Below are 25,301 nucleotides of genomic sequence, written 5' to 3'. Positions count from 1 at the left end.
CAGCAATTGATTTTTATATATATAGACTTTAAGACTGAATCCCTTTTCATATTGTCCATTTATTTAATACCGTATAATACATATATTATACTATACAATTTGTAAATTTAACATTCTTTCACAGATCTAATGGCTCCACAGCGCACAAAGGTCAAGCATCTTCAAGCAGAAATATCGCGCTTGGGAAAAAAAGGACAATCTTTCAAAGCAAGGTTAAAAGGTGGTGTAGATCGATCAATCGAATTTTGTCAGGAAAATTAACATATGTGGGTGAAGGCGAAACAAAAACAGCTGCCAACAATATTATGATAAACATAAACATTATAAAAATAAAAAATAATATGCAAACATTGCTTTTTATTCCTCCCACCCAATCAATTCAATTACTCATACCAGCACTACTAAATCCTATCTTTTATTTTCTATGTTGTGGCAAAATTAAATAACTAACTCTACGCGCAATTTCAACATGGTAAAAAATTGCAATACCTACATTAAAAAGTAGAGTTATTTAATTACGTCACAACATTAAAAATGAATTTCATAATTTCGAGCTAATATATAGTTATTTTCGGGGCCAATATTCAGATGGCGCTAGTTTTCAAATAGACAGCTCATAATGCGTAGAGAGGGCTCTCTTAACTCTTTTCCCTATATATTATTATACTCTTTGGACTAGGCACTGGGCAGTTGCGCCCGGCTGGTTTGTACCACACTGTAGGTACTGTATGATTATTGTTATTATTTTAAATAATTATCATTAAAATATAAGTGGATTCTGTATAATGTATGCAATAAGACTATTTAGTCGTTGGTAGAAACCAAAATAATTAATTTTATGCTAAGGATCCTAAATTGTTAAAAATAAATAAGACTAGTCTAATTTATGGATAACTGATAAACTGTGGATGATATAGAAAAAGAAATAAAGGATGTTGATAAGGAACTTGCAAAGGTAGAAATAGAGTTAACTAAATGGAGAAACAAGCAACGAATACTGCAGGAACAGAAAACTTCACTGAAAAAGTCTATTAATAAGTTGAAATCTGATTCTCTTGCTAGTGTGGACTGGGCAGGAACAAAATATGACTGGTCCGAAGCTGTTCAAAAGACATTAACAGATGTTTTTAAAATACGCACATTTAGACCTAAGCAGTTGAGTGCTATTAATTCAACTCTATCTGGTCAACATGCAATTGTTGTTATGCCAACAGGAGCTGGTAAAAGCCTGTGCTATCAATTGCCAGCCCTCATCAAACCAGGTATGACACTTGTCATTTCCCCCTTAGTTTCCCTTATGGAGGATCAAGTTAGATCATTAACAAAACGGGAGATTCCAGCTGCCCTAATGACTAGTACAAGTTCAAAAGAGGAGACATCAGCTGCTCTGAATATTCTAAAGGACAAAAACACTAAGATTAAACTCCTGTATGTAACACCTGAGAGGTTAGCTAAGAGTAAAAGATTCATGTCCAACTTACAGAAATGTTTTGCTGAAGGCAGATTACAAAGAATTGCAATTGATGAAGTACACTGCTGTTCACAATGGGGACATGATTTTAGGCCAGATTATAAGTTCTTAGGTATATTAGCAAATATGTTTCCAAATGTTCCAATATTAGGTTTAACTGCTACTGCTACAGCCCATGTATTAAATGATGTACAAAAAATTCTTAATATCCAAGGTTGTCTTGTCATAAAGTCAACATTTAATAGACCTAATTTATTCTATAAGATTTTAGAAAAGCCAACATCACAAGAGGAATGTATAAGTATCATTGAGAAACTATTAAAATATAGATATAAAGATCAAAGTGGTATAATATATACAAATAGCATAAAGGATTCTGAAGATGTTGCTTCAGGGTTGAGGAAAGTAGGGTTGAAAGTTGGATGCTATCATGCCAACATGGAATCCGATGCACGATCCAAAGTGCATATGAAATGGCATGATCATTATTATCAAGCAATTGTAGCCACTGTTGCATTCGGGATGGGCATAGATAAGCCTGATGTTAGATTTGTAATACATCATACAATAAGTAAGTCAATGGAAAATTATTACCAAGAAAGTGGCCGAGCAGGACGGGATGGTCTCCGGGCTGAATGTGTTACACTATACAGAATGCAGGATGTTTTTAAAGTTAGTGCAATGGTGTTTTCATCTGTTGGAAGCATTGAACATTTGTATGGAATGGTGAAGTATTGTTTAAATGGTACTCTCTGCAGAAGGCAGCTGATAGCTCAACATTTTGATGAAGATTGGGGTAATTCTGACTGTAATGAAATGTGTGATGTTTGCTCTAATACTAACCCAAATATAAAGACATTAAGTCTTGAATCACACTGCTGTACCATAGCTAGTATTATTGACAACGCTGAAAAACAAGACACTAAACTGACAGCACAGAAAATATTAGATGCTTGGTACTTAAAGGGACCTGTTCCACTAAGGCAAAAGGGAAAAGAGCCGAACTTCTCTAGGAGTGTTGGAGAAGATATAGTGGCATACTTATTAGTTGAAGGGTATCTAGTTGCCGACTTTCATTTTACTGCTTATTCCACAGTTGTATATTTAAAGAATGGCCCAAATATGGAGTCTATCAATGATGTAGGGTTTGAGCTTAAAATGCCAATCAGAAGGTATACTGAGTTCCACTTAGAAAGACCAGCACCTAGTGAATTTGAAAATGATAAAATAGAAGATCTTAACACATCAAAGAAGAGGACAGCCAGCTCACATAAATCATCTAAAAAACTAAAATCCTGTGTCATCATCAGTGATGACGAGGATGTGTAATATGTGTTACTGATGGCCATAGACAATGTATAGTACAAGTATTTAGTAAGTGGCTCCCCTGCGGAAAAAGTAAGACCTGCCATAAAGCTTGCAGATACCTGAGTTGTTTCAGTTCAGGCAGGCTTATTTGTAATAGCATCAATAATAAAAACATGCTTTTGAACTCTATATTCTTTAATATAACAAAAATAAGTCACAATCTTCAAATTCAGAGAATAATAGTTTTAAAGAGATTTTTAAAGAAGTTAACCTGTACCTCATGAGAATATCAACAAATATAAATATAAATATTTGTTGATTATTCCAGCGTTTCTGCACTTGACTTTTATAACAAATCCTGTTATGTATGGATAAATGATGGCAATACAAAATATCAAACTTTATTTTCCAAAATTAATATCATTCATCTAAAATAACGTTAAATGCTTGACTTTTGATATTTTTTTAAAAGTACTTTTAATGAATCTAAATGGTTTAAACTCTTCGCCTTGGTGAGTATTGCAAAGCCAACTTGTTATACGCTGATACATTTTCCTCTTTGGGGTGCTGTTTTGGCCTTACTTTACTTAGAATTTCAGCTGACTGATTTGATTTTCCTGAAACAGTGCTAAATTTTAAAATTACATAATATTATGATAAACTCAGGATTTTTCTTAAGGAACCAGTGGGAGGCTCCTTTGCAGAGGATGCCGGTTAGATTATAGGTACCATAACGGCGCCTATTTCTACTGTGAAGCAGAAATGTGTAAGCATTATTGTGTTTCGGTCTGAAAGGAGCCGTAGCTGGTGAAATTACTGGGCAAATGAGATTTAACGTCTTTTGTCTCAAGACGACGAGCGCAGTTGTAGTGCCGCCCAGACTTTTTTGGGTTTGTTAAGGATCCTGAAGGGCACTCCATTGTAATGGACAGTGTGAATTAATTACCATCAGATGACCGTCCACCTTGTCTTGTCCCTTATTGTCAAAAAAAAATTAAGGTGATCCATAGTAAAATATAGATATTAAAGGAACTCTATTAAACAACCCATTTTTTAAAATTTGTCTGGAAATGGTATGATATACGGGGATGAACATATACTATTAAATCGAAATTTCCAAAATCGGTTTAAGTTACCTAAAGGCCCTAGGCTAAGGCTATTGATATTCCATGCGAAACAGGGCATGTACAGAAACAATTCAAATAACATTTATTTATTTACTTCAAAAATGACCCGTACAGAGTATCGAAAAGATATATTTCACTATTTTCCAACACTTCAGAAAATAAATGAAAAATAATACATTTATTCTTATTATTGGTACATAAATAAAAAGATTTATGAGCTACAGTAGATGCATCAACCTATACAAACTATACATCTGAAGGTAAAAACAAAAGCAGAGTTCGCGATGACAAAACCAGTCACCTCAATCAGCGCTCAGTGATGATTTTATGCATTAGCCATCAGCAGTTTACGGACCAGCCATTGCTGCTATCATCCAAATTCAAAATTTCGTAAAGTATATTAAATTTGTGCAGAGAGTATGGGGTAAACCAATACCCATAGCGTGTAGTGGTTTTACCAACGTATACAAAGTCTTGCTATATCACGATCACGCCTTGATCCAACAGGTGATGAAAAGACAACAAGATGTATTATCAACTTACGAGATTTTATGCTTTCCTTTGATTTAGCACTGTGCTTAGATCTGTCGCTCTCTCTAGACCTTCTAGTCTGAGGACTCGGCAGAACACTGAAGCCAGATTTGCTTGATCTTGTCGAAAACATGTCATCATCAACGCCGAGAGCATCAAGTGCCCTCAAGCGTTCAGCTATCTGGTCGTGGATTATTTCCCGATGCCCGGCGGCGTGTCCAAGGTCCTCCATTTCTGCCAGCCATTCAGCGCGCTCACGGATTTGGGTCATTACTAAAAGTTTAAGGGCGAATATTATCACTCTCTACTATGAAATGTGATAACCCCGATGAAGTTGCAACATAAGCTTTTAAGGATCTAAACACTACACTACTCCACAATCTTTTGGATCCATTGATCCATCTAATATAAATATTTAAAAAACTGTTAATGTAGTAGGTACCATACATTTATATCCTTAAATTGATTCCCTCACACACACAATTATATCGATAAGTTAACGGGCTTCAGCGCTGATCTTGAGCGGTGAGCGATACTTATGCGCAAGTCTATAGGCGTGAACTAGACAAATACTGCGGTGCGACTAACGCTGATTAAGCTCTGGAAGACATCTGCGCATTTCACCCCTGCGGCCAATGCCAATAAGTGAACCCATTTTAGGAATGCCATGATAATGACAAGTCATAAAAAATCGTAATGCACACTTAAATAGATCCTCCATTGTTGGACGATCAGAACAGAATAGCTCGCCTGGAGATGAAGTTCTAATATTGTAACTCTAAGCAACGGAAGATCCACCTAACGAAATTGAATTAAAGGCACACTTGAGTGAATAGTCGTTTTGTCTGATACATTTGTTCAAAAAAACTATACATATAAACATAACTTAGAAAATACTCAAATATCTGAAAACAGACATCTAGAGAAAATGCATTCTAACATTTCTAAGCATGCTATCAACGACTTAACCAGAATGAGAATGTCCACATTCTAAACCATACGCTTAAAATTACCTATATTATATAATGTACTCGGTGATTATAATTGACTTACAATCAGACCATATATCTTTTTTATTTGGAAGTCGGGGCGGAGACTTCTGTTTGATCACGGGGGTGATAGGTTTCGGATCCTCATCACCATATTGCATCGTCCTAGCTAACTTGTCCTTCAGCTTTTCGCGATCTTCGCCACGCTTCAATGGTCGGTAACTTTAAACACACATGTGAAGATTATTTTTAATTGCTATCACAAAATGACTCAAATTAAATAGGTAGGTAACCAGATAATATAACGTAGGCAGCCTCATAACTACCATCTGATCTGCAATGGAAAGTTTAAGGAAGTAAAGTTTAGCGGTTACAAAAGTGATAAGTTGCGACAATTATTGTCTATTCTCCAGTCTCTCCCCATTTTGCCTGATTGCATCTATAAATTCTAGTCTAATCTATCCTGACGACGCAGTGGCATATTGGAGCATTGAGCGATGAAGTAAAACATATTTTTATAACGACTGAACAAGCACAGCGACTCGTGCCGTATGGTATTTTTCACACTATTCAGAGTTCTTCCGGCTCGGGCTAAAAATTATATTTTACCACACATCCAGTTGGGTTCCTGTGTAAATTAGCCTCCCACTAAGCCTGTCAAGCGGTGATCATTTTTCATGACATAAGTGATATCCAACAAAACTAAAATTGTTTCTAGCGACTACTGCAATACAATAAAGTAGTCCAAAACAATAAAGGATACAAAATTTTGATGCGAATAAAGAGAGAGAAACGACTTAAAGGCAACAGGCAGTTTGAGTAAAACGCATTTTTGACACAAAAACACCCGTGTACTAAATATATCCAAATCTTTAGAGTCTTTTAGTATTTGATTCATAACCTAATTATACTCATCAACAGAAGCATAATAGCATGCAGGCCTTACCTTTCCGATTCGAATATTCCAGATTCTCGTATTTCCGAGAGTGATCGTCGTCGCGAAGTTCTTGGTCGGAATGTTGGTTCCTCTTTAGGTGGCCCTTCAGGTTTTGGCTCATATTTGCGGAGCGCTAGTGCTGATTTTCGACGCTGAGCAATACTAAGCTTTGACTCTTCTAGCAGGACTACACATATATTTAAACGATTATATATTTATCGCTGTATTTATCTAGTTATCTACATCTGGATGTGTGGCGGTCCTCCACAGTGCGGTTTTCAAGGAGCTTTCTTCCACGTACTACAAAGCTGTGGAATGAGCTTCCTTGTGCGGTGTTTCCGGGACGATACGACATGGGTACCTTCAAAAAAAGCGCGTTCATTAAAGGCCGGCAACGCTCTTGTGATTCCTCTGGTGTTGCAAGAGAATGTGGGCGGCGGTGATCACTTAACACCAGGTGACCCGTACGCTCGTTTGTCCTCCTATTCCATAAAAAAAAAGTTATAAATACTACTTAGATACATAAATTTAAATTTTGAATATTTCTTAAATTTCATAATAATTAAGCTACAAATCATAAGTAAATGCAGTATTATGAGTACTTACCAACTTATTCATGCTTTATCGAATTTAATGATAATATAAAGTTTTAGTCAATAACGAACGAGCACTTGGATTTTTGAAATTTCACTATATTCTAAATCTACTATATGAAATTCTCATGTCGCGGTGTTTGTAGTTAAACTCCTTCGAAACGGCTTGACCGATTCTCATGAAATTTTGAGTGCATATTGGGTAGGTCTGAGAATCTTACAACATCTATTTTGCATCCCCCTTTTTTATTAATTTTTTTGACATTTTTTTTTTTAAATTTGAATTGAATGAATTTGAAAAATTTATGAGTCAGCATTAAAAAATACATACAACTTCAAATTTTCACCCATCTACGACCAACAGTTACTAATAACTAATAGTAAAGAAGTAGTCAGCAGAGGGTGCCCCTTTCAAACATCACAGTGTGAGCTTGCCTAACTAACACGAACAGTATGGGGCAAACAATGCGCATGTTATCAATATTAAAGAAACAAAAGAATTAAGTAAGTACTTATAAAATATTTAAAAAAATATATAGTAGAGAATTTGAGAAAATTATCCAGTATTGATTTATATAAGATATTTAATAAAAGTATAACATGCGGCAACAATGAAAAAATTAAGAATGAAGCCAATAAGCGGAGGTAAACTACGTCTGCACCAGCCGTAATATATATATACCAGCTATATATATAGCACTCATTATATGAGGGCAGCGCAGGATCTTTGGGGGAGCCTTTGTCCAGCAGTCTTCCGGCTAATGATGATGAAACATTACTCCCAAGAGTAAGGAACGAAGTGGAAGTAAGCTATTGGTAGAAAATATTGTAATAACTATGACAGCTGTGAAAACGTCGAAAAATATTGTATTTAGAAATAACCTCTATCTAGAGAAATTCACGCACACTAACACAAAGTGTCATCCAAATCGCCAGTGTAAGACGTAGCTTGTCACGCACACTAAACTAATATTCCTGGCCCGTTTTTACCGGTTGTCTAACAGCAATAGGTTATCTAGACGTATAAATTATCTAAGATATTAATGCAATATATTAGTTGTTGCGATAGCAGAAATAAAACTTTTCTGGACAAAAACATCAGGGAAGAAAACTAAAAGAAAGCTAGATTAAAAATTCTTCCTACTAAAAGTAATATGACAACTAAGGTTTTAATGGACTTTGATAAATTAACCAAGATTTTTTTGCCTTAGTTTACTTAATTCGATGTTATAACTCCAAGGACTGTTTTTACAGTTACTAGCAAACCCAGCCTTATGTTGCTGTTGCTCAGTTGAAGATATTATTTTGAGTTTCTCCCCATTAAATAGAGTGCGAATTACCCCTTAGAACTTTAATTCAACTGGGATTTTAAGAAATATTTTTAGTAGGTAAATCGCCTGGTTATATGCGTGCACCAATGATATTATATACAATAAAGAGGTAGATATCGCACTAGCGCGTGCAAAATGTTGCAGACAAATTCAGACAATTGTCGTAATTTCATTTAGTCGGCTAATAGCAGCGAGCTAAGCGGAACGTTTTCGTGGCGGGACAATAATAATCTAAAATGCCAACCTGTGTGTTAAGAAAATGTAAACACTATGTTTGCAAGAAATATAAGAGTGAAGGTATTTCATACCATACGAAATTATATAAAAGAACGTCGTATTTGTATTTTATCACGATTTTATTTCTTATTTACAAATAAATCTCGAATTATTAACGTGGTGGTTCGAGCAAGATAGAGAATATGATGTCAACTGCAGCGCGACAAGGACAAATAGTATGTGTCATAGATTAATCTACCAGAAGTGAAATCTTAGGCAGAATACATAGCGTTCGTAACCGCTTGATTACGGCACTTGAGTATTCTTGTTAGTTAGTGAGCGTCTTTCTTAAATAATATTATGATGATTATAATAAGTTCTGGCTTTCAAAGTCTTATAATAAAGGTGGTATAGAATGAGATTAGTAATAGCAGGCTATTTGATATTTTATTAGTAATTAATCTTGGAATGTATGTAACGTACCAGGAGGTCTACTCGCAAAATCGACAACGACACATTTGGAACGATACGATAATACTCCGAATACACCGCAACTACCCTGTCTGCTGCGGGATGATCTATTAGGAGTTTGATAATAACATAGCAGACACAGTTATATAGTATATTTGATAAAAATAGCACATTAATAATAGAAAAACACAGCGTTCAGCCTCAGCTGACACAACAGATATAAAGATAGTTTTTATTTTTCTTTTGACATAAAAAAACCAGCAGTCATTCTAAAAATCCAAACATACGTCATGATTCATACCAGCCAGTCAATGAACAATTGTACTTCTTTGCTCTAACAAGATCGAGGTAGTATATTTTAAGATAATTTAGGAAATGATGTAAAAAAGGCGTTGTTGCCGTGAATGTAATACGAAATTTATTATTTTTTTAATAAACAAGTTCGCTATAACCCTTGCTAACTGCAGGAGAAACAATGGATCATTTTCTGTTTCTCCCATTATCTTATTGTAATAAACCCTCAACAGAAATACATTCATAAATAATATAATATACAAGAAATAATAATGGTAAACTTAATTTTTTTTGGGAGCCGTCGTTAGTAAAATTGTAAAAATGGAATCCTTATTGTTAATACATTTCGGTTTTATTTTGATATGTCTGTATGTTTTTATTATTTTATGTACAAATAATTTATTTCATCATTATGGCTATATATTATAATCAATATTTTTTTTTAAATCAATAACACCTAATTTCCCTAATTTAAATGTAGTTTTAGTACTTTATAACTTTTATTACATGAACTCATGAATTAATCGTATTATAGACAAATCATGGTGTACGGTAAAAAAATCATATCTGGTGAATGATTCTGTGTTTTTGCTATGCAAATACGAAGCAATTAGCAAATTAGACTTATCTCTTTTTCACTTGCGATAATTGCATTTACTATCCTTCTTTGACGTGTAATCGTAATGTAGTGTGCTATTGCAATGTTAAATTATTCATGTGTGCGTTTGTGTATCATTTACAAACACCGAATGTTGTCTAGGTAACCTATCTATACTTTTAAATATCATTGGCGTGCACATAACAACCCTAACTCTGCTGCATGCGCGACACAAATTCGTGTTACGTACTAGGACTTGAGGTTAACGAGACGTATTCGCAATTTTTTTTAAACTACCAACCTGAAAAGCGTCAGATTCTTTATTCATGATATCTAAAAAAAATTTACGAAGAACTGTACATCCAGGCTCAATGTGGATGTGGAGCTCTCCAATTTATTGCAGTTTAATATCAATTATTGCTGTTTCATCGTTTATATAAAAACTTGTCAGCATATACTCGTACAAACAGCCTTAAATATATAAAAATATACCTATGCTTCTTTCATCGAACAGTACCTACCCTTAAGAAATTGTTGTTGTGTTTGTGATGGCTCAGCAACTTTCGTATGAAATATCCCGCCATGTGGAACACTCTTACTTGGCCACTTAATATTTACAAATCCATTTGCATCTGGAGTTTGCATTATTTTGAAATATTTTATACCAATAAATTGTGCTGTATTTTTAAATATATGCATATAAACAATAATTACCCGGGTAACGGAATCAACATCATAGACAATAATTATTATTGTAAAGTTATTTATCTGTGTTAGCTGTCGTACCACTGACCTATACCATTTACCACGTACATAATATCGGCTTAAAGGTCCATATCTAAAGCTCTTAATAAATCAAAAATATTTCTATTATCCCACTACTATAGCCTACTATTCAACAATAAAAGTAGTTTTATCCACAATAATAGTAGGCTATCCCACTACTTGTGGCTACCTACCTGCCACAGACCACAGAATATTACCTATTCTGTATTAAGGAGTATTGACATCCTCTTTGCTATTCTGTGTTTTTTTATCTCGCGCGGCTTTTTTTGGAAAGAAAATTATCTTTTACGATTTTAAGATTCTAAACAATGGAAAACTCAATAGGGTCTGCTTTAGATAAAATTAAGCTTCAAGAACAAGACACAGAAACAAAACTGAAAGAAAAACGTGAATGTAAGTAAGTATAATAATTATAATTCCCATATAATATGTACAACCGAAGCCCATTCGCGGTCACATGCAAACAAAATAGTGTTATTAATTAGTAAGTCATATGTAAATTATTTGAAATAAAAAATTTATCGAATCAAATTAATTATTATTATACAATTACAAATTAGGAATTAATTATGCGAACGTTAATACTTTAGTAGAGGCCACTATATCGTGCTTTCAAAGAAACATCAAGGAAACTTTGATGCAAGTCGAAAATTCGGTGAAGGAACAAAATACGCTGGTCAATAAAATATGTCTACTAAAAACGGAGCTGGATTTTGAGAAAATTCGCAACACTACCATGGCGGCTCAAATACAGAAAATGCAAAATGATTTGAAGGACATCCAAAAAAAAATTGTAAATATTTCATTTTATTTTATAATTACCTATATTTTCGTGTTTGTTTACCTGTCAATTTCACCCTTTTCTGTTTCCAGTAGGGTCATCAGACTAACTCTAAAATAGAGGACTGTAGTCTATAAAACTAATAGGGTACGCTTAAACAGTATTTTTTCATTATCGTAACACAATTTATTATAAATACATTCTATTTACTGAAGTAATTATACCTACCAAAACCTTAAAACCCAGGCCTTTTTCCCATAAAACGCAGCCACTAGTCAAAATATTAGAAATACTCTACGTATTCCAGAATTCCGTAAACCCTTCTATCGTGGCCTTTATCCATAATGTGATCACCGAGCATTTTAAGTAGAGTAGGAAGGATTGAGTGGATCAGCCTTAGTTTGTGAATCTTCTCTGTTGTACTTGTACAGTGTACTCTAAAGTAAAAATATAAGAACTTGATATACGGTGCATTATTAATTATGTTATGGGCGGAGATACTTACGTTCCAAAAAAACCCCCGCACTCATCCGTTGGACAACTTAGTAAAAATATATTTCTACGCACAGTTAAAATCATGGAACGAACTTTGACGATCTTAACAATTCCATATACAATAGGTACAAATTAGTATTTACTAATTTGTAGATAGTAACAAAAAAAGAGCGTGTGTACGCACGGGAGAAGATAACTGCTATAGCCACATCCACACCGGGCGCATGTGCGGTATGCACATTTTTGTTGCAACTATTTTTCTAGCTTAGCTCGCGAGCCGAAACCGCGGTCCACACTACATTTTAATATGTAGAAATCAGTGAACGCATATAAAACTATTTTATATGCATACTTTATTACATTTATCTAAGAATCCAGTAATTGGAATTATATCCAAAGTAAAACGGACGAACATCAATCTTTCAAATGCATATTGCACGTTTCTGCATGAATTTCTCGAAACAAAAATAAACCTTGTCACCAAATTGCTAAAATATTTCAGAAAAAGGACTCGAATAGCAATTTTAATAAGTGTGATAAATTGCACATTTTTCAATAGGATACAGGTATAAAGATGGTTTGGGACCAACGTTCAAATCTATGCGAGACCATACAAAATACATCTGACAAGTACGATGTGTGGGCTCTATTGGTGAGACCGACAAACATAGAAACACCGAGAGTTTTAAAGAAACCCGAACCAGAAATAATCTGTGGCGATGCTAGGCTAAGAGAAGCCATGATGAGACGCGATAAAGCTATTGCCGAACGTGACCGCTTGAAGCGAGAACCCAGCACTGGAGACGAATTTATTAGGTGAGACGTCAGGAATATTTATTACTTAGTATATATCTATCATCAAAATATCAAAGCCATTCTAGATAAAAAATTATGCTATGTGCTAGTCAAGTTGAGACTTCGTGTAGTTTCCAATTACTTGCGTCACACAGTCGCAGCCACCTAAATCAAGCATTATTAATAGCTGGACCATATCACCAATATGATCTCGTCATACTATCATCATTTTATACGCAATACTTCAAGACTTTTTTGAGCAATTGACTACACACAGACAGACAAACAAATATTTAAAGGATTGCAGTCACAAAATCAAATTCTTACATGAATAATTAAATACTGCATATTAATATAGAATACAATACCAACTAACTAATTCTGTCACGTTATATTTTTCAGGATGAAAAATGCACTCGATTACTCGCTTCAGAAGATTGAAAATTTTAAAAACGTTACCAAATAAAAGTGTCCTAGATTAAAATAATGAATGAGGATACGTACTAAGTATAATATTTTTATTTCTGAAACATAAGTAATAATCTAAGTATTTCGATCCATTATTTTGCAATGACATGGCGTCTTCTCTAAAGGTAAAGAAAAAGTAAGAACACAACTATTGTTGTTCAACAAAATTTTGAAACTTATTTAGAATGATCATATTTAGACGGGACAATAAAATCGATACAACATAGGTTGTATAGATGGCAAACCTGCACAGCCCGGAGTGTGTAATTAAAATTTGTATCATTTCCTGAGAAATAAAATATGTAATTAATATCAATAGAGGTTCAAGTGAAAAATATATTTATCTACACCCATGCTTTAAATCCTCTATTAAAGATTCTGAAACAATTAGCTTATTGCCAACATTAAAACACCCAATGTTCTAATAACCATTACATCATCCAAAAGAGTATTGTAATGTTGTACTGAATTTCATAACAACACTCCTATGTTTTTTTTTATCCCTTCATGCGCAAAGAGTTTCAACACACAGCCACATTCTTATTGCTCGATGCGTGGTATCTGTATGAATTTCAAAATAAGAACATTTTCGTTTACGCGCTCTCCACACTCCCAGAACGTCGCACGCCGTAAAAAAAAAGTAGGTTATTCAAATCCCCGCCATTTTTCTTCTATATTTTTATTGTTTTGTTTACAAAAAGTGAGCGATTCATTTTAAACGCTGCAAAAGAACATTATATTCGAGTGAATTTTAATTATTGCACTATACAAAATGTAAATTACTACTAAAATAAATAATTGCTTCATTAATACTTAGTTTATTTGTTTATAATCAGTAATGAATTATATTAGGTAAGTAAGCTTACTGTTCCAGAATCTTTTAGACGATTCATATTCTGGGTGTAGATAAAGTCTTGTATGCAACTGTTGATAATTAGGTATTAATCCACATTCGTGTTTCAATACCCCTTATTACACAACAGTTGCATAAATAACTAATACTATATTAAAAGAAAACGTTTTCCTGTGAATGCTAGAGTTCCACAAAGCTGTGTGTGTTTCCACTGTTTCTTCTGCATATCAATGATACGTTGGACGCCTCCAACATGTATTGCTATGCAGACGACAGTAGGTACTAGAGATGCCATATTATACACTGACCATACAGGTCTCTCTCGGGAAATCGCCAATTGACTCCGAAGAATAGCTTCTTCGTCATAAATTAGCACGGTATTACATCAAGCCAGCCCACATTCTAGTGCTCTAGAAAGCACAGGTCAGGCCACATATGAAGGATAATTGTCATCTCAGGTCTGGTGCGCCCAGTATCAACTCGAACCATTTGACCGCGTGCAACGCAGAGCTACTCGAATGCACGGGGATCCAGCTCTGTGAACGGCTAGATCGCTTATTTGCGTAGAGACGTCACGCTTCATTGTGTGTCTTATTACCGCATTTATCAGGGGTGTTCCGAATTCCTGTTTGACCTGATTCCTGCCGCCGTATTCGACCTTCGCACCACACGCCACAAATTGGATATCATCCCCACCACCTGGATGTGTGGTGTTCCTACGCGGTGGTTCCAGGACGATGCGACAAGGGTACTTTCAAAAAAAAACGCCTACACTTTTCTAATAGTCCGGCTACGTTTTTGTGATTCCTCTGATTTTATATTTAAAAAAAAAGCCCGCTGAGTTTCTTGCGCCCATTCTTCTCAGGTCTGAGGCAGTCTCTTTTGAATGGGTGGTAGATTTTGACGTTCAATAAGTGATTTAAATCCTATTTTGAATAAAAATATTTGAATTTGAATTGATAGACAAAATAAAATAAAATTGAAAGTCCGAAAATAGATAAGTATAGTATGTTATTCAAATAAATATCTTATAACTATGTTAGTAAATCCTAGTAGCTGTCAGAGACGTTTACGAGAAGAATGCTCACTCAATTTTTAATTTTAGCTTTTAATTTTCTCTATATAAAATATAAAATCATCTGTAAAAATTATTTCGAAACTTCAATTAGTTTCCGCAATATGGAAATGTGCGCATGGCGCACGCGCATCGCGCGAACCGGCCAGTGCAGGCTACGTGTGACGTCATAAGTCAACACTCGCGCAGTACATTGCATGCTCCGGTACGGCTTACTAATAAATTACCCAAATATTGTTTGACATGACTAATCTAAACAAGAAAGTAATGTGTTGTGCCAAAATGTAAAAGCACAACCACTAATGCACCGGCTAAGTTATTTTTTGTGGCTCAAGTGGGGATGTTCAAAAGAGAAAGAAATTGATAAAAACTATTATATTCAAGTACGACTTCATTCTTCGAGGTTTTAATGGCCACATGTGCAATACAAAATTAGCTCTTACCTTTTTCCCGGAATGTGCATAAGGGGTTTAAATCTCAGCTGAGCTGCTTCGTGGATTTTGGAGGCTGCTAGTACGTAGCGCATATCAAACCACAAATTTGACTGGGGCTTCGAAGGCTTTTTTACATGAAGATATCTTGATTCCGTCACTTGGTTATAACAAAACGGTTATAAGCAAAAAACTATCGAAATGAAAAACCCATGCAAGTATTTTTTAAATTATATATAATGAGACATATTTGTTCACTTCTTTGACATACATACTGCGAGAGCTAGCACTGTATTTGAAGCTCTCGAACTAGTTTATGTAGTAACTTTAATTAAATTATGATCATAAACTTAGTATACTACCATAATAGACAAACACACTCCTCATTATCGCGAGACCTAATTTAAAATATGCATGTGTACTAGTTTTACGGATGTGTTAGAGAGTTAGTGAAGTGTTTAGTATTTTCAATCCCTATGGCAATTATTGATAAACGGCGGCATATTCAAGTATACAATATAATATTATTATCTAACAATTATTTTTTTTAAATTAAAATAATATTTAGAAATTAGAATGTTTACTGCGTATTCAAAATGTCATTCCAAATATTATAGTGAATATGTTCTACGAAAATAAACACCACAAAAGTTGTACTTAAGAATCAGTATTTACCTGTGAAATGTTTCTTTATTTGGATTGTAGCTGTATTTAACAACACAATCTAATACAGAACACTACACCATTATATTTTTAACAACTAACACAGTTCCGTTAAAACACAGTATAATTTCGATAAAAAGACTAAAATTAAAACGCGGTCCAATCTGAATGGAGACTAATGGACGCTAAATTGTTTAGAATTGATTCACGGTCCTTCTGTTCCGTCTCTTTCTCACGCTTAGGTTTTCGTGTAAGGACAGTTATCTCACTCTCACACACGGTTCGTCTATAACGCTAGTATACTAAGTTTATGGTTTTGATACTACTACTGTCGCAAAATCTTTTCTGCTCTACTTCATGACACGCAGGAACAAAATCTTTAGCTTTAATCATTTTCAATGTAGTATTCTGAAAAAAGTGGTAGAAGTGCTATTTAGAAATATTTACAAACAGAAACTATGAAATATGAAATAAAATTTTCTTTAAAAGCCGTTTTGCTTGTGTTACGTTATTTCGTATAAGAAACAATTTTTTAAAATTTTAATTTCCTGAAACGCAACTATTGAGTGCGTGGTTGCCAGACCGATATATATAGCGGTGAAGTGATTGTAAATGCAATCTGATTTATGACTGGAACTTTTATGTAGCCAATGATTTAACTAGCCTATGACAATTTGTTGGAATTTTACTTGGATATTGTGAAATGCCCCTAAGAATAGTAAATTGATAGTAAACCGTCATTATTTATCCATCAATAGTAGTTATATAATATTAGATGTCTGTGATTAAACCGTACTAAAATGATTTGATAAGCAGGCTTGCAATGCGACTGCGAGGTTAAATTACGAAGACTCTCTTTTGTAATAAAAAATGATGAGTTAAATAACGTTTGATTTTCGAAATAGTTGTTACGTCGCAAAAATGTGAGTTACTTTTTTTGTGTAAATACAGGCCAACGATAAGTCCATCTATTATAGGTAGATTATCTGACTACCCATTTATTGAAATAAAGGCGTTATTTTAGCGGAAATCCATAATCATCCAATTGTTGTGAGCCTTCTTGAGTGTAAATTACGCTAAGGTTCGTCTTCAACCAATTCGACACGTGTTTCACCTCTTTACGAGGCATCCTCAGGAGATTTTTTTATGAAAATAAGGAACGAGACGAGTAGGACGTTCAGCTGATGGAAATTGATACGGCCTGTCCATTACAATGCAGTGCCGCTCAAGATTCTTGAAAAACCTCAAAAATTCTGAGCGGCACTACAACTGCGCTCGTCACCTTGAGACATAAGATGTTAAGTCTCATTTGCCCAGTAATTTCACTTGCTACGGCGCCCTTCAGACCGAAACACAGTTATGCTTTCGCATTACTGCTTCACGGCAGAAATAGGCGCCCTTGTAGTACCCATAATCTAGTCGGCATCCTGTGCAAAGGAGCCTCCCACTGGTAAAAGAGCCTCAGGAAGTTTTGATTCGCCAAATTATGGCAGACTCAGTCTCGCGCCAACAATTGGATGATTACCCCTTTTGAAATCCTTTATCCATATTGTTGAATATACACTAGGTACGAAAGTAACTCTAGTTTAATACACAGACGTAGTACACTGCAACTGCGGCCGGGTATAGTACTATCTAAAGTATAGTGTAGGCGGCGCAGGCCTCCGAAATTGTCACTTTGTCTTGTAGTACTGACAATGATGCGTGCTCACTGATCTGACTGAGTAACATGACATTGTCAGAACTCAGAAAATCAGATTTCAGATGCCTTATTTTTTAAGCCAGTATTTACTACTTTGTTTATTTTAAATAAAATGGTTAAAATTTTAGTATTAATTGCAAAATGAATCGAACAATTTTAAAAGCTAGGTAAGCATATTTATTATAAATGATTTCAACATAGCTTATTTGAATTAGGTATGAGTTTAATACATTCTTCGTTAAAGTAATTTGTACTTCACAAGAATGGTAAATATGACGAAACTCGACAAAAATAACATTTAAAATTATTTTCTTAATATTAACCTAAATATTTTAGTGGGATTCTTGTGCTATTTTTTCATCTGTTTTTTTCAACATTTACAGAAGCTACGTCCGATATTTCAAAGGAAGTTCGTTTGGTACTAAAAATAAAACAGAAAATGTGGACGATAGTGGTCCTATCAAGTTTTCATCGAGTGGTGCGGCGAAAAGGATACCAAGATCTATATTTGTGAAACAAAAAGATATGCCCTGGTATCAACCATATAGTGTGGTAGGAAGTGTTGCTGCTTTTCTTATTTACTTCTGTGTTCTTCGGGAGGAGAGTGATATTGATCAGCAATTTGACACCACATTATATGACAGGGTGAAAGGCTTAGAAAAACATCAATTGATTTTAAGTTACAAGTACAACAAGGAGCATGGATTAAGTGTTGCAGAAATAGAACAAAGGCTTAAGGAATTAGAAGAAGAAGAGGCAAAACTAGTTGTGTAGATGATTAAGCTTAGCAAAACCTTTATTGTAGAGTATGTTATGTGTATTTTACATCATATTTGAAAAATAATTTAATGTATATATTATATTAGCAATAACTGTCACTTTAAAGGTAGTTTTAATAAATATATTAATAGTTGTTGCTTGTAAGTAAGGTACTGCTTTTTATTGATCTCAATTCTATTAAAGCTATAGTTATTATTTTATTTATTATATAGCTATAGTATATTGATAATGGTATAAAACTGTATACTATGAAATTGGTTGGCACAGGAATATTGGTACTGGAAACCTATTTACATCAGTTTGATATGTATGTTCCCTTCTAGTGTTAATAGTTGTTAAAATTATTGAAAATAGAAACAAAAACATTTAGGACTTTTTGTTATACACATAAAAAATATGGTATTATTATACAGTTTTTGCAATACATACTAATATTGAATCGACTTGAGTAAATATGTAGGCCCCACAGTATCAGCTTGAAATTGACTGTGTGCAACACAGAGTTGATCAATCCAGTGTTCTGTGAACAGCTAGATCATTTGGTGTTGTTTAGAGATGTTGCTACATTGTGTCTTCTACTGCATTCACCACAATGAGTGTTTGCAAAGAGAAGATGAGCTGTTTGACCTGATTCCTGGCTCCAAATTCCAGTTTAGCATGATACTTAATTATGATATCTTCGCCAGGATGTGTGGTGCTCCTCCACAGTGCAATTTTCAAGGACTTTCTCCCACATACAACCAAGCGTTGTACTGTTGTGTGTGTTTGAGCTTCCTTATGATATATTCCATATGATATGTCATGGTTCCTTTAAAAAGCCTGTACACTTGTAAAAGACCGGCAAGACTCCTGTGATTCCTCTGGTGTTGCAAGATGAGGGTGGTGGTGATCACTCAACCTCAGGTGATCCATATGCTTGTCTGCCCTCCTCTTCCATAAAAAAATCCCTTGCCTGTGAGCCTCTTGCACAAGCAAAGTCAGTTAAATACTTGGTAATCCACCCGGACCATCGACTAACTTGGAGGAAGCACATCACAGCTATTCAGAAGATAGAATTGTACTGGCTTATTGGCAGGAAGGCCTCCCCCAAAGATAAGGCCTTTGTGCAGCAGTGGACATCTTCCGGCTGATGATAATTGGTAGGATTCCCTAGTATCACTTCAGAACAAACTCAATGTATATAAAGTAACCATCAAGCCTAACTGGCCTTATGGAATTCAACTTTGGGGTACAGCATAGTGGCAACTCGAGTAAAATATAGATCTCATTTATAAGTCCACCCAAAGAACCAACATGATTACAATAGCTCAAGGCAATCCACACAATTAGCCCTTTATGCAGTGGTTAAAAAAATCGAGGAGGCCTTACATAGGTACTTAGGTGAGATATCTATCCACAAACTGGATTCAGGACATGCTAGCAAACAGAGTGGTCAGACTGAGCGACGGCAACTAACAGTGGGCATTTGTTGCCAAAGGCTGTCCTCACCGTGGCAAGCTATCTCCTCTTCTATGGAACATTGTTATCAATGATTATATAATATTTGATCAATAATAATAGCTACTTCACAAACGGTTATGCGGATAATCTAGCTATGCTAGTATTATATTTAGGATAGTGAAACTTACAACTACAGTACATATGTGAAGTAACACAATCTGCCCTATCATTAGTTGAAAAATGGTGCAGACTACTCTACGTTAATCATAATAATGTTGACAAAAACGAGCACTTGGAACTACACTCTACCAAAACTGTTTAAATCAACTAACTACTAAGGCAAAATACGTAGGCATCTAAATAACAAAACATAGCAAACCCAGCGTTGTCTTCTTGATTTGGAAATTGTTAGGAAAGAAATGGGCTACTGTGGCTTTACACTTCAGTCAATAGACCTATGATCAGTTAAAGCGCCATAAGCAAATCTACAAAGCTGGCAAAGACTTGGTAGGTATGCATGGCAGCAACAGCATTTATGAGGACTACAGCAACTGCAGCCGTCGAAGCTATACTATATCATTTGGCATTTCACTTGTTCATCGAAATTCGAAGAAGCTAAAATATACGCCCTACGGGAGTTAGATTAAACAATTACAAATTGCTACGGAAAAGGCACACAGTGTTTTATTTGGTTATGATAAGTTATGTGTTGTGACACCACATAAATCATAATACAATCTTATTTGGTATATGCCTATATGGCCAATGACATTCCTTTCGTGAAAGCACCCAATGACGGATTCCAAATTTAATAATATATCTTTGCTAAAAATCTAAAATACAGCTGAAAGAAAATCAAAATAAGGCTCTTAATATTAGGTAGGTAAGGACCTAACAATATCAGACAGTTTGTCCGTACTACAGGCATTAAATAGCAGCACTACCACTTCAGATATGAATGGCATAAAGCTCTGAATCATGTGTGTTACTGGACCGAGGTTACTCTACAATCGATGAAAGCGTACTAAATAACTACTAAGTATAGGGCCAGACCCAATTGTACTGCTACCTTCTGGCTAGGTCAAAAACCATTTTAGAAAACGCTCAAGACAAAAATTTATCGTTCATACTATAGGACTGAAGACACTCCCCATCCCCAATAGTGATGCCTTATTAACTTACACAGATGGCGGTGCTATCTGGTAATGGTCCTTGTAATAAACATCTATAGGTATTCTATATTATATAGCCATAACTGACTGCCCCGTGCAGGGCCTGCTTTGTGGCAGAAGAAACTGCGTGTATACACTTTTGCATCATCCAGAGACTTACTGGGCTCAACAACTTTGCACCAAACATTCTGGAAGTCATTAGGAAGTAGAGCAAGTTGCCGAGGTGTCTGGAGGAGGTGGGATAACAAATATATTCCCCACATATGCAGGCCTACAGTCATCGAGTTCGGAAATTAGCATATTTATACTCTCTCTCAGTTCAAGTTATTGCTAAACCCGCAATCACATGAAGAAAATGGGAGTCATCAAAAGTCACTAAGCCATCTAACTATACAAATTCTAGTAATATAAGACGCAGGTCCTGCCAACAGAACACTTTTACTCTAACGAGGCCCTGCTACACAGAGTATCATTCTCATATATGGTGCACACTAGTATCAGTTCCAACCATTTGACTATGTGCTTTACACAGCTCAAATAGTGTGGGATCTAACTACATATGTTAAAATAACAATTGCTTGGTGCTGCATAGAGATGGCACTGGTTTGTCACAGCCACATTTATTGACAGGGTAGTTCTGAAGAGGTTTAACCTGATTGATCCATAACTACACAATTCCACCTTCATTTAACAATTTTTATGTAACTTTCTACCAAACAATAATATGGGTAGGGTACCATCAGTGTCTAGTGTACACCTACCTCATACTGAAATTAGGTGGAACCTGGTAATATAAAGAAGTTGAAAGATCTCAATGCAATTTAGTAAATTTAACAGTTTTTTAGATTTCTAATGTTGATAAGAATAATTAAAACCAGTAAGAACTACTTAATTAATTTATTAACACAAGAATCATTACCAAGCAAACAATTCAAATGAATCAAACATTTTCAAAGTAATTACCATAATAAATCATTATACTTAAGAATAAGGTTGCTACACAAATTTCCTTTATTAGGCTTCGGATGTTTAATTGTATTATTTTCCCTTAGTTTTTGAAGAGTGTGCAAGTATACAAAATTGCACACTTACACGCAAAAATAGGTAGCAACCACTTAGGGATTTACAAAGAACCCACTAAGCATCAAATACCCTATCATAGTCTACCTTACAAATACAAAAATTATAAAAAAAATCAGTTCAGCGGCTGTCTTAATAATAAATGATTCTATATTAACAATTTCAATATGTGAATGTAATAAAATCAAAACATAGAAGGTATGTTAATTCAGATATCCATACTCTATTTTTTACAAAATATAATATGCAAAATAATAATAGAGGATATAAATGTAATTAAATTATGAATTATAATTAATAATTATCGTGTTTAAATCATTTAGGCTCGCTCTCCGCGGATCCGTCTAGCCAACTGGATATCTTTAGGCATAATGGTTACACGTTTAGCGTGGATGGCACACAAGTTGGTATCTTCAAAAAGACCAACCAGATATGCTTCACTTGCTTCCTGTAAATAATTGACATATAAATAACTGGATACTTTTAAGTTAACTGTAATTATATTATTGTTACATTAAATAACAATAATGTAATTAGATTTAATAAACAATAAAATTGTTAAATTCAATAAATTAACTAAGAGATAGATTTTACTTCAAGTTCACACAATTAAGAATTTAATATAAAATATAGTTAAAAGCAAAATTTTGGTACGGCATAAAAAAAATATTTCATTTATTGCTCACCTGCAGAGCGCCAATGGCAGCAGACTGGAAACGAAGGTCAGTCTTGAAATCCTGAGCAATTTCTCTCACGAGTCGCTGGAAAGGCAGCTTACGGATCAGCAACTCTGTAGATTTCTGGTAACGACGAATTTCACGAAGGGCTACAGTTCCTGGACGATAACGATGAGGCTTCTTGACACCTCCAGTGCTTGGCGCCGATTTGCGTGCGGCTTTGGTAGCTAGCTGTTTACGGGGCGCTTTACCTCCCGTGGATTTACGAGCAGTCTGCTTTGTACGCGCCATGGTTTACTGTATTGAGACAAGTTATAAGATTATTATAAGAAAACAAAATTGCGAAATTTTAGTTTTCAAAATATTGACGTACACTACAGAAATCTTATTATTACTGCAAAATTAATACAGTTTTACTCAAATCTAAACATTGAAGTACTGCATAACACACCTTGTTTGTTGTTTGAATGCAAGGGAAACACGAAATTACAAAATTTATTCGTGAAAGTACACAATGATGAACGCTCAACAGCTAACACACAGTTCAAGATGGCGACGAGAGAATGGCGGGTGAATACTGACGCTTTGTGTCTCTTCCATGATTGGTTAACCTTACACCCAAACTACGATTTTGATTGGTTAGCAAACTAGTCCTTCTCATTGGGCAGGTTTGCGCTTTAAAAGTCTTTTCATTGGTAACTAAGGTAAAAGTGTTGCCTGAATAAATATTTGTGTGTTTATTATGACAAAAGAAAAAGAAAAGAAAATAAAATTAAACAGGGTGCCCACTGCAGATTGACCATTGGGCATTGAATTTTGAGTTAAATTTACAATAGACCATCGAATGTCGATTTCGCATTCATTTGTGGGTTAAAATTATTCGTCGATGCAATAGACATTTGAAATGCGTTTTTTTTTATAAATATGCGATAAGAAGAAAGATTAATTATTATTAAGTAGTTGATTGCTGTAGAGATTGAATCGTTGTATTTTGTCTCTTTTATGCACAGCTATGAAGACAGTGACAAAACACACTTGATCGTAGTTTATGCATTGATTTCAAACACCGTCTTGGCAGTCTTGGCAGTGCCGTCTGATATACAAATTTCATCATTTAAAATATTCCTCTCTTATTTTTTTCCTAATATTCATATTGAAAATTAAATCCATGATAAAGCGAATTACACTTAACCTTTCCGCATCGGCCGTGCCCGCGGGCACTGGTAATTCAAAAAACAATGAGAGCGGCTGTGCCGCGGGGCACTTTTTTACCTCATCCAGTTTTCACCCTTATTAGGTGTACAAGATGGTTTATTTGCCTACGCAGTTATGAACGAGTGAATTCCCAAACACATTTCGATCCGTTACGATTCAAGGCCACCAATATTCGACGTCATAGCTTTACGGACAAAGCACTTATGTGTCCACTTGTTCCCGGCCGGCGCAGCGAGCGGTCGTTATCAAGACTTTACACGAAGATCGTTCTTTGTGGAGATTTAAGCTTTATTTTATAATTAACATATACTATTCATTACAAAAACATAAAAGGAAATAAATAAAACAAGTAATTAACAATAATAACAATATTTATTTTAAAATATACCTATTTTTACACTTTTTTTCGAATGAAAAGTCTGTGTGAAAAAAAAAAGAAAGACAATATGAATAATTTATACATGGTCTTATAGCATGTTTCAATAGCTTTCAGTGACAGTCACTCATATCACCCTAGTTATAAGCATTTTATAACTACACGTAAAATAATACACACGGGGAAAATGCCGCGAAATTGCCGGAAGCTTGCCGATCAATAGTGTACAGCGAGATCCGGAGCGCGCCGATCCGGAAAGGTTAATTTATTGATTTTTTTATCAGATAGATATGAAAATTATGCAAGGATAATAATAACAAATACAAAAGATTTTTCTATATTAATTACGTAATAATATTTACTATGATATAATAATAATAACTATGATATACTTAAGTCTAATTATAATTATTGTGTATAAATTAATCTGGTAAATTTCATGTTAATACGTATTATACTGTAGGTAAATGTTTTATTTATAAAGTTTCCACTCCTGTTATAACATAATTTTTTATGGTTTGAAGTAGTCGTCGTTCACTTGCATGATCTATCGGTGATATTATGATTGGGTAAGTAGAATATAGTAGTATACTAAGTAGGTAGGTAGGTTGTAGCTTGTATACAAAATTATTATGAAAAATCGACC

At 34.7% G+C, this 25,301-nt stretch overlaps 5 protein-coding genes across 5 annotated transcripts in view; 3 read left to right on the top strand and 2 right to left on the bottom strand.

The window, feature by feature from the left end:
- Window positions 1-25,301, top strand: part of LOC126969482 (uncharacterized) — a 169,343-nt gene that overhangs the window by 85,532 nt on the left and 58,510 nt on the right. The gene's annotated exons all lie outside the window — the stretch shown is intronic.
- LOC126969328 (ATP-dependent DNA helicase Q1-like) lies at window positions 902-2,963 on the top strand (the record flags this gene model as incomplete). The annotated part of the gene is made up of 1 exon (XM_050814683.1): window positions 902-2,963. A coding segment is annotated over one exon (1,899 nt), but the record flags the coding sequence as incomplete, so codon positions are not given.
- LOC126969501 (UPF0193 protein EVG1 homolog) lies at window positions 2,957-10,566 on the bottom strand. The gene is made up of 5 exons (XM_050814969.1): window positions 10,388-10,566; window positions 6,373-6,550; window positions 5,491-5,648; window positions 4,450-4,710; window positions 2,957-3,396 (listed from the first exon to the last, which is right to left on the bottom strand). The coding sequence occupies exons 1-5, from the start codon at window positions 10,563-10,565 to the stop codon at window positions 3,275-3,277; spliced, it is 897 nt and encodes a 298-aa protein (XP_050670926.1). The 5' UTR covers window position 10,566; the 3' UTR covers window positions 2,957-3,274.
- On the top strand, window positions 10,920-13,236 carry LOC126969505 (uncharacterized). Its single transcript, XM_050814974.1, has 4 exons — window positions 10,920-11,045; window positions 11,243-11,445; window positions 12,488-12,744; window positions 13,126-13,236. The coding sequence occupies exons 1-4, from the start codon at window positions 10,961-10,963 to the stop codon at window positions 13,187-13,189; spliced, it is 609 nt and encodes a 202-aa protein (XP_050670931.1). The 5' UTR covers window positions 10,920-10,960; the 3' UTR covers window positions 13,190-13,236.
- Window positions 22,190-23,681, bottom strand: LOC126969511 (histone H3.3A). The gene is made up of 3 exons (XM_050814980.1): window positions 23,516-23,681; window positions 23,074-23,361; window positions 22,190-22,835 (listed from the first exon to the last, which is right to left on the bottom strand). The coding sequence occupies exons 2-3, from the start codon at window positions 23,353-23,355 to the stop codon at window positions 22,707-22,709; spliced, it is 411 nt and encodes a 136-aa protein (XP_050670937.1). The 5' UTR covers window positions 23,356-23,361; window positions 23,516-23,681; the 3' UTR covers window positions 22,190-22,706.

The sequence above is a fragment of the Leptidea sinapis genome, chromosome 18, assembly GCF_905404315.1.
Source record: "Leptidea sinapis chromosome 18, ilLepSina1.1, whole genome shotgun sequence".
NCBI lineage: Eukaryota > Metazoa > Arthropoda > Insecta > Lepidoptera > Pieridae > Leptidea > Leptidea sinapis.
Note: the sequence above shows the minus strand (reverse complement) of the source record. Positions and strands in the feature narration are given on the sequence as shown.